The sequence below is a fragment of the Diadema setosum genome, chromosome 7 (genome assembly GCF_964275005.1).
Source record: "Diadema setosum chromosome 7, eeDiaSeto1, whole genome shotgun sequence".
NCBI lineage: Eukaryota > Metazoa > Echinodermata > Echinoidea > Diadematoida > Diadematidae > Diadema > Diadema setosum.
Window position 1 is genome coordinate 24,534,335 of NC_092691.1, and position 14,424 is coordinate 24,548,758.

Sequence of the window (14,424 nt, forward strand, 5' to 3'; positions counted from 1 at the left end):
GTTCTCTTCTCAGAGAGGAGGTTCAAATGTGTGCTGCCATAGGCATAGGCACCGCAGGAGTGATATGATTCATCTATGCATTTGAATTCATGAGCTAACCTTTCATGTTTTGTGGTAAATGTACTGTTCCTTGATGTACTCTTTACTCTTCTATCCCAAAGTCATAGATTGGTTGAGCCCCACAGAATGTCTGTCGACCAGCTTTCTCCATTCCATTAGTATTAAAGTGTATCTCAGAGGGGTTGCTTAGATAGATAGAAACTTTGTTTCTTCTGCATATATAATCTGAAGAATCTTTTCAAGTAAAAGGATCTCTTGTTTATTGTCAAAACTTGGTATTGGATCTGAAATTGCTCTTGCCGTGGAGTGAAGTACTTCGAGCTCTTGAGTGAAATGTTTCAGCCATTGTGGGTGCAAAAGTTGAGTGACCAGCTGTCTCCTTAACAGTAGCACGATTGGATGCGTGCCTATAGTTCATGGGGCTATTGAAAAGAACCGCTGAATACATGAAAGTTAAATATGCATTAAGTAGTAGACCTGCGGTTACACAGCAGGCAAACATCGTTGCAATATTTTGGATGCTTTAGCACAATGCCACTTTAACCCTTGAAGTCCCTCAAAACTGCATAACTGTGGCTTGGTGCTGCGTCTATCTCTGAATATGAAATTTTCAGTTTTAGTGTTTCTTAAGCTAAAGGTCATATCCATTTTTGCAAATGTCTCCAAAATTTTGCATGGTTGAAAAATAATGTCTCCTTGCATCGCATACTAGATCTTACAGTAATACACTTCAGAGTTTTTAAAAAGGAAATGAAAAACTAACCCTATGTCACTTGCGAATACACTTCCCTTTTGTGCCGAGAATAATGGCTGGATTTTTTACTGGGGTCCCAATAAATTCACTGGAAATCTACAGTATGGTTTCCCCCTCCATCAGAATGGGTTCTGTTCAAGGAACATTTTGAGTTATAATAAGAATCTTCTTCCCTCTGTGCAGCTTCTGAAAATACTGAGGGGTTTCACAAGAACTGTATTGTGATTGGTCAATGATTTAACCAAACATATAGAACAAAAACAATGAAACCCCCCCCAAAAAAAAAAAAAAAAAAAATGGATCAGGCTGATAATGCTGTGCTTCAAATAATTCTTTTGAGTTGAAAAGGCATTCAAGAATGAAGCAGTGGCATAATGCACAATAACCTTTTGCTGTCTAGATGCAAGAATACAAGTTTCATCAAGCGTGTCAAGGCTGACCCTCAGTGTCTGATGTGTAATCTCAAATCTGGTTCCTTATTAGTAAAAATGAGTGGTAAAAATGAATAAATGAATAACCAACACACAAATGAAAAAAAAAATAGATGAATTACATAGGAATAAACAAACAATAAGCAAAGACCTGCAAGGAGAAGATAAGAGCTCTTGAGGCAGAGGCGTTGATATGGGATGAGGGGAAGTTGATGAGATGGAGTGATACTGAGTCGTTGTCTTCCTCAGACAAGGTAATGATGTTTACTACCAAGATAGACCACCAAGGACCAGGGAGACTTGCAGGAGAAGAGGAGAATTCATGGTGTTGACCTCTTTAGAGATGGGGGATTTGCACCACACCAGCGTGGCTTCTCCAGGTGATGGGTTGACCAAGAGTAAATCCTACCAAGGAGGCTGCTCCACAAACTTGTTACCAGGAGCGCATCGCATCTGGCTTGGAATTTTTGAGGTGATGGATGGGGAGGGCAGACAGGCACTTACTGATCCCTCTTCAGATGAACAGGGGGTAATTCATATACCGGAGAAAGACAGCACAAGTCTGCAGCTAACAGGAGGACTGACTGGATGCAGCTCTCTTGGTATCCAAGGTGATGTGCTAGGAGACTGATGGCAATACTCAGCCTGCTCTTCAGACAGTCAGGCTCCTCAGACGGTCAGGTGACAAGCGTTGCCATGGCAACCAGATACGGGAGAAACTGCAAAGAGTAAGGGGATGATGACTGGAGGTACCGTTGTGGGCCCGGAGAAATCCAAGGTGATTGATTATGAGAGGGGAAGTACTTGGGCCCTCCGCAGACAGGATGACAAACAACACCGTACCAAATGTAATACGCAGCAAATTGCGAGAAGGAACTGAAGGATGAGCAGACGTCTTAGAGTATCCAAGTTGATGGATGACAAGATTGGGGGTGTCACCATGTTCTCTGCAGGCAGACAGACACAGGTAGACAGATACCAAACAATACTGTGACAACATGATGATCAAGATTGAGGAGCAGTAGGGAACTTGAAGTGCATCAGGTATCATCCTGTTAAAGATGTTGGGATGGGGCTACCAGACCCTCTTTTCTTGGAGAGATGGTAGTAAATTATGGTGTGTCGAGAAGCTTCATAAAAGATGTTAAAGAGGTATACTTCTTTCTTAAAGGCATAATTTACCATTTGCAGATGAAACAAAAACCCAGCATTAGTGCTTTATAAAGTAGTTCTAAAATGTGAGTTGGGGATAGAAACAACCACTGTAAAAATTTGAATCCCTACAGTCAATTTTAAGTACTGTTAGATACACAAAATGTGAACTGTAGTTAAAATGAAAATGTTTCCTGACTAAACCGTCTACAGCTATGGTTTATTGAGAGAAATACTGATATCTCCATATATTTTGGGCTTTCTTGCAAAAATCTTATATGGCAGGATGTTTTGTGATACAACTGACTTACACATATGCATCAAATGTGATATCTTTAAAAAAAAATTTAAATCACTGCTCCCAATGGTAAACAGGACCTTTAATGTTTAAGCAGCAGTCAATATTTCTGTTTCTGCCATCAACACCAAATGCTTCCCTTTCTTTATTGATGCTGCATACATAGAATAAGCTCATCTGGGTTGTGTTCTTTTTTTATCATTTGCTACAGAAGGCAGAATTATGATAATGTGAGGAAGCACCATGAAGACTCTTCGTAGTTGGCAAAAAAAAAAAAGAATAAAAAGGGGTAATTTGCGAGAGATGTACCTTTAAGCCTGTGTAGTGAGATTTCAAGTTGTTCATGATGCCAGTATCTGCCTCTGAGATATCGATGGCTAATACCAGTAGAAACTATGAAGAAGAGTTATGTGCAATCTGTCCCGGAGATGGTGAGGGAGATCTCTATTCTCATTTGCCGTCCGCCGAGAGGAAGGAAAGTTGATCCTCGTTTTCATTTTCGTAAGTAGGGGCTGATCAGATGAAAAATGCGAGATGCCGACGCTTTGGTACACCACCGCTAGTTCCCCGGATTTTTACTCTCTCGCTGCAAGGGTATAACTTGCCTCATAGATCAGCATGTTGTTCAAACGACAATACATTGGTCAGATACAGTGGGGTTATGTATGTTGTAATGCCTCTTAGTGTTGTTTGTTTATCTGTGTGTTTGTTTGTTTTCTTGCTCTGGCGAAGTCTAATTAAAATACTGATTCCACCTGCCACTAATGGAGTGAAAAGGAAAAAAAAAAAAAAAGAATGTGTGGGGTCTGTGGTGCGATTATTTCACCAGTGAAAATGAGATGTGTGTAGTCTGTGGAAAGGTCAACTGATGCGACCTCCTTTCTCAAAGCAATGTTCATCTCCCCCCCCCCCCCCCCCCTCCAGTGCATGATTTCAAAATTAAAAAATGTCTGCAAATCAGCTACAAATTACCACTGGCAGCAGAAAATGATATGACCCTCGTAGCTAACCCCTCTAGGGAGAAAACTGCTTGATAAATTGGCAAAATTGTCCTGCAAAATTGTCTAGCAAAATTGTCTGGCAAAGTCGGGAATCCTGGTTGCCGTCGGATGGGAGGAAGATCAAATCTTGTCTGTTGTTTAATTTTCCTCCTGTTAGCCCTGGGGTGCTGTCGTCTAGGTGTCAGGTGCATGTGTCTGGGATGGTTTTTGATCCCTCACACACAAACACACTGTCTCTTGGATCAAGGCGCTTTTTTTCACTCCATCAATGTGTAGCTGTGTTTCACACCAGAATGTGCATCTCTGAGTAGTTTTCAAGGAGATGGACGAGAGATGATTCTTAGAAGTGTCTCTATGCTCCCGTCCTCTTGAAAAACTTCAGATGGCAGATGAGTTTCAGATGTCTTTCCGTGCTGCCGTGAAGACACTGATGTGCAAGTCTGCTGTTGCTTTTTTGTTTTATATACCGGTACCAAACAACCTGTCGTGCAATCCCACCATGTGGCCAGAGCTCGTAGGACAATTCTGCAAAGTTAGAAAAGGTTTTCATCTGCGAGATGATATTTTACTGCAAACTTTACAGGAATAAAGTTTTGCAAATAATTTGATATTTACCTTATAATGGTTTTCAGAGATTTGGGAGACTGATAGCCTTGTGTAGGGGAGGTTATTTATCTCTTTCAATCTGATCTTAGGTTCACAAAAAGTCAGATACCCACACAGTTAACTCTCCTTAAAGGTGTGACTTCAAAAATTGTGGAACTATCTTCTGTCAGATATAATCTTCATGTAACCATTTTATACTATAAACACTCTTTATTTTTTCTGCTCTTTTCATGTATGCATGATTTTTTTATATCATATAATCATGTGCTATTTGCAAGAACTCTCATTTATATGAATACAAATGTATGTAATTATGGTGTCAAGCATCATGTACATATATTCTTGAGTTAAAATGCTTTCTTTGTTTGAGAAGAATGTTCTATTTAGGTATATTATGTCAAAAAAATCATGAAAACCTTTCTTGCCTACATTAAGTTGTTTAAGGTCCTCTACAATGCATCAAAAAATCCATGCTGCTACCTTCAGGTGCACACACAACAAAGGTTCCGGTATTTACAGCGAACGTGGACCGCGTTCTCAAATCCAATTTGGCCGCGTGAGAATCTGTAACAGCCGCAGTTCATGAAATGGGGGTCATCCCGCCGCTTCCCTCGACTCAACGCTGGGAGGCGGTCGAGGTTCACCGAGGCTTGTGGCTTTACTGACCCAGTTTCCAAACAATACCAGTTTGATAAGTTCCTTCCTTTCCTTTTCCTCATCCTCTTCTTCCTACCTTCCTTTTCTCTCCTTCCCTTTGTTTTTTTTTTTCCTCCCTTCTCTCTCCGTTCTCTCTCGGTATGTTTGCAATACCCTACATTGTTCCTCAGCTTGATCACATTGTGCGCATAATGAGAGAGCTACACTGTACATCAGTGGTTGTTAATTCTTGCCATAGAAAGTCCTCAGTCTGTTTTGTGTAAAATAGCTCATATGGTTCCCATGACAATATTCGTATGGAAATGATATAAGAATTCTTCACATACTGGAAGAGAAGATTATTTTTAAAGGATAAGTCAGTTTAAAAGAGATTTGTGTGTGTGTGCATTGTGCATGTCTGGGAGGACAAATTCACACATATTTACTATGTAGTCAACTGCTGTTATGTTGCCAGTGATTGTTTGTATTAATACAAACAAACAGGGTAAAAAAAATACAAACAGGGTAAAAAAAAAAAAAAACATTGGAGACAGGTGTTTTCAGTTTTGCAATGGTGTCACAGGGCATGATATGCACCAAATCTTCAGTGGCTGTACCCAACCATATATGGAATAGGCATGTTGGTTTGAAATGTCCACATCTAAAGGAGATTGCTGCTGTCAGCTTTAAGCTGTCGCTTGTTGGGAATTCCCTATTGATGCAACAAGGCAGCAGTATGACCTTCAGTCTATCAATCATGGATCTCAGGTATACTATGAAAAGCCATGAAAAGGGGGGAAGGGGGAGAAGGTGTCAAACTGATGCAAAGTCGTATGCATATGATGTGATCTGCCATGCAAGTTGTATGCTAAGCATACAGAGTGAGCCATGCAGCACTTGACACATCAGCTCATGTGTTCAAAGTTAAAAGTACCCAACACTGCACACTGGCACTGGTCCAACGGTCCAGGACCAGTGAAAATTATTGTTAGACCAGTAACTTTCGGGAATGGACCAGTAAGAAAATAGAAAGACTGGGTACCTACTGGTCCAACAGACGGGTCGGACCAGTAGAAAAAAAAAAAAAAGAGTTAGTGTGCAGCCCTGAAGTATCTGTCCCCTTAAGTCTACTTTTTGTTTCATGTTGTATTTTATGCCTTTTTAGGTATAGTTGTGTCTGTTCTTTCCAATCTAAAGAAATCATCATTTTACTGAGAGCATCAGAAGTTCTCATTGAGAGTAAATGGGTTGATATTCCATCTTAGAAATGTTGCATTTGTTGTCAGACTGGCTGGCGTGTGTGTGTTAATCCTGCTTTGATACATCGCAGAGGGTTTACTATCTCACTATTCCACCCACACAAAGCTTTGCTGCTCACTGGATCGGCATCGCTGGGGTACATTAAAATCCCCCTTCCCGATGGATGGATTATACCAGTTAAGTGGGGTGTAGGTGGCTGTCTAGACTAAGACGTCTCAAACACCCACTGATTACCAAAAATCAATCTCCCGAGTAGATCTCCTGTTAGATCAACTGCATTAAAGCTCTCAAAACTCTCTTGAACTGTCCCTCAAAATCTAGGGTCTGCAGAGTGGTGCCATGGAAAGATCTCACAAAAAAAAAGGAAAAAGGTTTCTATTTACGATTAAACTTTTCCACATGCGATAGTTGATACTAGAACTTATGTTAATAGAGGCTGTTCTCTGCTATACAATACTATAAACAAGAAAGACATTTTAGCACACTGAATCTGTGCTTAAAGGGACTGTGCAGTACTGGTTGAGACGGGGATTCAGGTTTATAACATTCCTAAGTGAGATAATGAGAAACCTCCAATGAAATATAAAAGAGCATGTAATTTTAAGAAGGATTCAATGTTTATTTGATGAAAATTGGTTTTCAAATGGCTGAGATGTCCAAAAAAGTGATAATGATAAAAGGCGACAGGCCACGCCTTTTATTAGGATCTCTTTGTTTCACCTTGTTTTTGGATATCTCAGCCATTTCAAAACCAATTTTCATCAAATAAACTTTTGATACCCCTTAGAATTGCATGCCCTTTGACATCTCATAGGGTTGGTTTCTGAATATCTCGCAAGACATTAAAAGCCAAATCCTCACCTCAGCCAGAACTATACAGTCCCTGTAAATATATGAGACTTTGTTTCCCATATGCACATTTTCAGTGCTGCTGGAAAGAAGAAACATGATTGTATACTGTACAATGTGTTCTTCAGCTGCTGTGCTATGTTGATTCCATATGAAAGGAGAAAATTTACATATGTAAAGACCCCCCCCCAAAAAAAACAAACAAACAAACAAACAAACAAACAAACATAACTTTAATCACCAAGGATGATAGGTCAACAAAGAAATTACTCCTTTCTCTTTCTTTGAATTTACCTTTAGCATGACAGACAGTTTATTCTTTGAAGCTTCCTCTCACTCCAAGAGCCTGTCCTTTTGAATATTAGATATTTCCTTGAAATCATTGTTGAGGTGTTTGCATTGTTCATACACAAGCTATGTTTACGACGCCTGTGCTATGTTATGTCTGAAGTAACAGATCGAAAGTGCAATGAAGTAGTGTGCTGTTATTTGAGGGGCAGAAGGATCTAAGTTCCACGGAGTGTACCTTATGCAATGCTAACGCCTTTTTGCTTCTTAAATATTGACATTCAAGTTGCGTAGGCAAGAAAATAATCACACGCAGAATGAAACACTAAATGGCGAGAGTAGCTATTTTTGGTGAGACAAAAATCATACCTGTAATGGAGCCCTTTCTGTGGAGGTTGTTTCTGGACCTGAAGCGTGCCTTTATCCACCCCAGGAGTAGACTGCGCTTCAGTTATCTGGTCACAATCGGGCTGAGTTTCTCCACAATCCGTAATGATCCATCAATGAGGATTGGAATTGTCAAAACCTGTGATTGGAAAGGTCAGCTCACATCTTGTGATTGAGATCAACATGTAGCCTAACTTCAAGGCTGAAAGTTTTCTTTTTTTTATTTCAGGCAAATTTAAGCCTCGAAGACCGTATGTTCCTCCATCTACAAATTGACAGCCATCCCAAACATAGAATAAAATGATCAAAATTTTTGTGGAAGTTTCATTTGAATTGAGCATTAATTGAGAAAAGTATGTAATTTCATAGTTTCACATGTTTTTATAGAACAGTGTCACATTGTTACTTGTAATCACATCCACACGTCAAAGGTGTCGATGATGTCATTCTTTTACAATGCTTCCACGCAGCCTGAAGATTTGTCTATTTAAAAGATTTCTTCCTTTGGTGATAATTCAGCAAGTATAACCCCTCCTACCTTGAGAGTCATTATTGCTCAATTATTACAACCATGTGATGACTTGATTCGAAGAATACAACAAGTACTTTTCGTTTCATTTCAAATACAGAAATGCAGCAAAGATTGCTCTGTGCGTCGGTGATAAAGGTTCCTTTAATTTTACTCTAAAAGATGTACAAATGAGCTTGAACACTGATTGGCTTTCTACAGTAATCCATCAAGTCTTAGAAACCACATGTGCTATGTCTTTCTGTCAGTGAAAACCAAATGCTGCTGTGCTCCTGTGCACGCAGCTATGATGCACAAATGAACAACACGAACAATGAGAAGCACGAAATACAAGGGGGCAATTACCTCATTCATGAAATATTGGACATGGTTGATTGACCGATCAGAATGCAGAATTCTCCATCACAAAAACAGAGACTCCAACCCTAAGCACCTTCTGATCGGGAGATTCTCCCGCCTTGAAACCCCTAGCAAACGGGAGACTCCAACTTGATGTGCGCAAAGCGCACAATACGAGCACAAAGTTCCTTGCGGTCTAGGGTTCTAGATGCTCTCTCGTGTTATCTAAGGCTTATTTTTCAACATACAATGAAATTAAGTACATGTACCGTAAGAAATCATTTCAAGCGGGAGAAATTAAATCTCAAGCGGGCGAACGGGAGATTCTGCAAAAATGGGCTTTCGGCAGGAGATCTCCCGTCGAAAGCGGGAGAGTTGGAGTCTCTGCAAAAAGATAACTACAGGTACTACAGGTACTACAGAACTGCATACGTCATTTAATACTCTACCTGTACAAGTACTCAGTTGAGAATTTCTCAACAAGTACAGTAAACAGGTGTGCCCATGCTTTGTGTTATGTTTTTTTTTTTTCTATGTGAGTGTCTGTGTACACAGTGGTATGTGTGTATGTGTTTGTTGAGTAAATTTGTGCTGCTATGTTGTGAGTATGTGTGTGTGTGTGTGTGTGTTGTGTGTGTGTGTAATGTCAACATACTTTCTAGTTCCTGCCAGCCTCATCATGCTAAGGCAGGTGGGTAGATTCGACGGCCAAACATTCCTTGTCAGTTGGACTTTAACCTTTTCTGTACCAGGGACTTTGGACAGTGTGTATAATGCTGTAGGGTTTTCTTTGCCAGTTGGCACACAAAGCACGTAAAGGGTTTAACAGGTCATGTTTATCCACAATGATGCTCCTACTTCACCTTTTCCCTTGCACTTGGATTGTCTCAAATCAAAACAAGAAAAAAAGCAGCTTTCACACTTAAACAAATTAGCGGGATTCAAATCTCGAGATATATCTTTATCATGATCCGAATCTCTATATTATATTTGGATGGCTATGAATGGGATACCAGGGAATATTGGCTCTAACGAGTGCAATATTCTCTGGTATTCCATGAATTAATGCCATCCAATATGATTATTATCATAATCATTTTGTATAGATGGAATAAACTGTACAAAAGTACCGTACTTCTACTCGTCTTTGAAGTTAACTCAGCACTGAATAAGGAGTAGGCCCTACACAACTGCATATTAGAAGCATGCAACTACCAAGATGTTTGCGCGCTTGTGAATTGTAACAAAAGTTTGTGCACTAGTTGCGAGCGTTTGTGCACTCGGCAATCGCTCACTCTTGTGATCATATTTAGATCTTATATTGTTTCTGGTACTATTCAAATTCAAATTTGGGTATTCATACAATCATCAATTTTTGTTGGAATTTGCATTATATGCAGCTTAATCTAGAAAAATTAAGAAAAAAAGAATGTTTGATATAGGAGAAATAGATTGCCACTACCTATCCTTCATGATTTTTGTTTTGATTTTTAAAGAAAACATTCTAGTATAGACTCTGATCCAGTGGAAATAAACAGTTGGAAACCAAGGCTACCAAGAGACATCTGTCAAGAATAATGACTAAGATTTGAAATAAAGAATTCTGCTGCCATAGCAACATAGCAGATTAAAAAATTCAGTGGTTATTCTCAACTGTGCTTGGATGACGATCGTGGGGCATCGTGCGTGATGTTTACATGCAGATGGCATGCTATTCAAAAGTGATGATTTTGAAGAGCAAAAAGTAGAGAAAAAAAATAAAAATAAAACCGAAGATGTGCAGATGTATATCTTTTTTTCATTGGTGATGAGGAAACAGTATTTTTGCAAAGAGATGCATCATAGAAATGATTGCACGCAGATGATTGCTTAGAAGATAGCTTCGGATGGGGGTAACAAATCTTTATGCCCACGGAAGTGATGGGCGGGGCTAGGCGGAGTTGTGCACTCTCAGCAGGGAGGGAGGGAGGGGGTTGGAGTCTTGAGTTGGGGGAGGGGGGAATGGAGAGAGGACATCTCATTGGAAGATACTAATTATGTGTAATGATGGATCATCACAGTAGGGGGACATATGATATGTGAAAAAAAAGAGCATTTGATGGATTGCTTTGCTATTGGGCCTGGCATTACAGCTGTTTTCATGTGCCTCCCTCTCACATTAGTTACCAATGACAACGACAATAATTGCACAGGAGCTACCAGGATGGTTTCATATTTCTATTTCTCACTTTCTCTATCTTTTTCTCCCTCTTCTTTTCCCTCTCTTCTGTGTCTTCATTCCTGCTATCATTCTGTTTTCCCCATTCTTCAGTATCTGTGTACCTTTCTGCGAGAAATAAATTGCTGAATTGCTCCTCCTTTTCTTTTTTAATATTGAACAAGGCTAGGAATAATGATATGATCATTTACCTTTTTCTGGAAAAAATGCATTTTTACTGGCGTTTCTTTTTTCTCTCAATTGTTGTGCTGTTTTCCAGAATATTTGACACTGCCATATGTTCACAGAGTGATTTTTTCACCTCCGCTCTGGTTCAGGTTGTTAAGGATTCAGGTAGAAGACTTGTGCCCCTTGACAACCGTTGTCGTAATTTGCAGTTGGAGAGGGAAAAAAGAGGGGGTTGAGATAACTGGAATCCATTTCCAGCATGGTTAAAAGTGACAGAGATGCATGGATGCTTACCTGTGATTTCTTGGAAGGCCAAATCTAATATCGAGCTGCCCTTGTGGCGTGAGCCGCAATATGGCGAGATTAAGCGTGGCTTTGAATACAGATGATATTAGAGTTGTTGTAAATGATCAGAGACTTGAATTTCAAGGTCAAGCATTCTTTCTTTGTCTTCTGGAAATGGGATGAAGACAAGCATATAATGCTGTGTATCGTCCACACCCCCCCCCCCTTCGCTCCCCCACCAAATCTTTTCACTTTCTCTCAACAGCAGAAGTAATCCCTCCTAAAGTGGTATGCTTGTAGCGTGGAGGATCTGTATCAATACCACAAATAATAAAGAAGAAATTATTCTCATTTTATTCATCAATTTATTCCTAGGCATCAGACAGAAGAGAAATAATATGGAATACAGGGTAGAACAGTGCGATGGGAAAAAAACCCAAATATGATACATGAGATATTGATATAAGTAGTGAGTTACTCCACTCAGTGAGATTTTCACCAGTCTGTCACTACACTCAAAACAAGAAAGCTACATGGCTTGTAAAAAAAAGAATAATAATGATAATTGTAATGTGTGTATGTATGGATGATTTGCAAACAAAATTTTCAAGTAGAATAGTTTTCCAGTCTCTCAGTGATAGAATGATACGGTATGTAGGGAAATGAATTTGTAGGAGGGCAAATTTATCTGATGTAGGTTTTGAATAATCCTATCAGATGAATGATGTGAAGTCACAGTAAGTATGCATGTTTGTCCATACACACTTATATAGTATTGTCGGCTGAGAACCAGAAGGGGGCTATCGCATTCTAAGATTTGAGCGTAAATAAAAATGAAACAATTAATTTTATGAAATAAAAAGTTTATTTGATCAAAAGTGGGCAGATTTATAAACATAGTTCCAAATATTGGGTAACATAACGCCCTCGTGGTTTTGATGTTAACATTTTACTGAAAATGAAAATAATCTAAAATTGACGTCATAATGTAGGGGAGATTGAGCTCTACAATGTAATATACCCTCCAAAACTGCAATAACACCCTTCTGGTTCTCAGCCAACAATATGTGACTTTATATGGTATATCTCATGACTTCCACTTATTTTTTTTTTTTTTTTAATTTGTTATTTCCAGGAATGAGGTTGATGTAGAAGGAGCAACACACAAGTTTGTGGTGGACCTTATCAAGCAGGGAGGCAACGAACTCACACTGACCGTCATCTCCGTGCCAAACTTTCGCGAGGACAAGCGGGACCTGAGCGACGAGTCCTCGGGCTACTCGTACTGCGACTACAGCGACAAGCGCCCGGTCCCCATCACGATACCGGACTACCAGCACGTGACCAGCAATGGCGAGAAATATGTGGTGAGAAAGAGAATCTTTGTTGAGGTTATTGTTGAAATGTGATTCTACATTGTGTGTGATTTGACCTGTCAGCTAATAAATCACATGAACAGAACAGAAGAGGTTTGAATATCAAAATCAGACAAAACAAGAAGGTTATGAAATTGTGAAGTTTTCCATTTTTCCTCATGAAAAGTGACATCAATGGAAACCACATATATGCATATTAGAAGAGGTGATGATACCATCCTGTCACTAGTCTCCCATTGTCCTGAGCATGAATTTTCACTAAATTTAATTTATTTGACATGAAATCAGTAAGAACAAGATACAATCCGGCACACCAAATTATTGCAGTCTAACAATAGCCTAGTCACAATGACTTGAGTTGTGGTTGCTAAATCACAGACCAAAGACATATTATGTTTAGAACTTTTTTTTTTTCTCTGTACAAAACTTGCAGTAGTCTTGAGATGATCCACAATTGCTGTTTATGTGTGTAGGTGTATGTCTGAGTGAGTGTATGTATGTCAGAGAGAGAGAGAGAGAGAGAGAGAGTGTGTGTGTGTGTGTATGTGTGTATGACCTAATAATTGCTCGTGTCAGATTCGCTTTAAAACTGGTGGTATCATCTGGAATATTTGCTGTCCAAACAGCATGCATAATATGCCTCCGCCCCCAATGGCCCAAATGCTCTGTTGTGGATAATACAAGCCACATCTAAATTTAAGTTTACTTCAATCCTGTATTTGATTTGTGTACGTTTTTACTTTCCAGTGGCGGAAATGAAATGTGGAAGACTTGCAGAGAAAACTTGTCAAAGGAATACTAAGTATCCTTGTTTCCTTGCAGCCTTCTTGCGTCACTCAATTTCTCTCGGGCTTCCATATTTCACCCAATAAATTTTGTAAAGTCTTGTGGCGAATCTGGGCAGTGAATCGACAGTACATCAAGCTTCTTTTTTTCTTTTCCTTTTTTTTTTCCTTGATCACTGACGCTCGACACAATAGCAGTTTGAAAGTGGAAGTGGAATATATCAAGTGGGAGAATGCACTCCCTCAGCTTTGCACCTTAACTCCATTACTGCAATCAGCACGCTTTGGGCTAAACCTGTCTGGGTAGAGCTACATGCGAGAGGGGAAGAAAAAGAAAAAAAAAACTCTGCAAATTTGACATTTTTGGAAGAGGACACAAAAGCCTGCCCGGAGCATTTTACACGTGGGAAAAGCAAAGATGGTGCGGGCATCATGGTGTAATTTTTCTTACGCCTTCTTCTTACTGTGCCCTCCCCCCCCCCCCCCCTTCCTCGTCATCTTTTCCCCCTCTCTTCATCTGTTTGCTGCTCTTCTGCTATTTGGTGTTTGTGTTTGGTCTGATTCTCCACAATGTTTGGGAGGGGAACTCAAATTTCAGCGCTAGCCAGAAGTCCGGTGGGCAATCACGTCGCGAGATTGATGCCTCGATTGTGTGACTTCTACTGTCGGTCAACACGTCGTCAGGCTGCGCGGTGCAGCGAGAAGAGAGCCGATGCTGAATGCAGCGGGGGAAAAATTTATGTCGGACCGAAGTCGCTCGCTTTATGTGCCTGTGTTGCATAGTATGTGAGAATATAAAGCACTGAGCAGATTTTGTTAGTAATGCAATGCACAGGACAGACGAGGCTTGGAAAATTGAAACAGAGGAAACGATAATTGTTAAACTCTTTATCATCACATTTGTAATAATAGTCAAGATCTCTAGTAAAATCCAGATGTTACACGTATGATTTCCTTCTGTCTTCCTTTTCCTGTTTTTATGTGTTTGGTTCTCTGTTTATC

General features: G+C 39.8%; 1 protein-coding gene across 1 annotated transcript in view; it reads left to right on the top strand.

Annotated features, from left to right (window-relative positions):
• The window catches only part of LOC140231024 (sorting nexin-27-like), a 123,458-nt gene that overhangs the window by 59,332 nt on the left and 49,702 nt on the right, over positions 1 to 14,424 (top strand). The window contains exon 2 of the mRNA XM_072311177.1: positions 12,397 to 12,628. Within this exon, the coding sequence (XP_072167278.1) occupies positions 12,397 to 12,628 (232 nt within the window). The remainder of the gene's footprint in view (positions 1 to 12,396; positions 12,629 to 14,424) is intronic.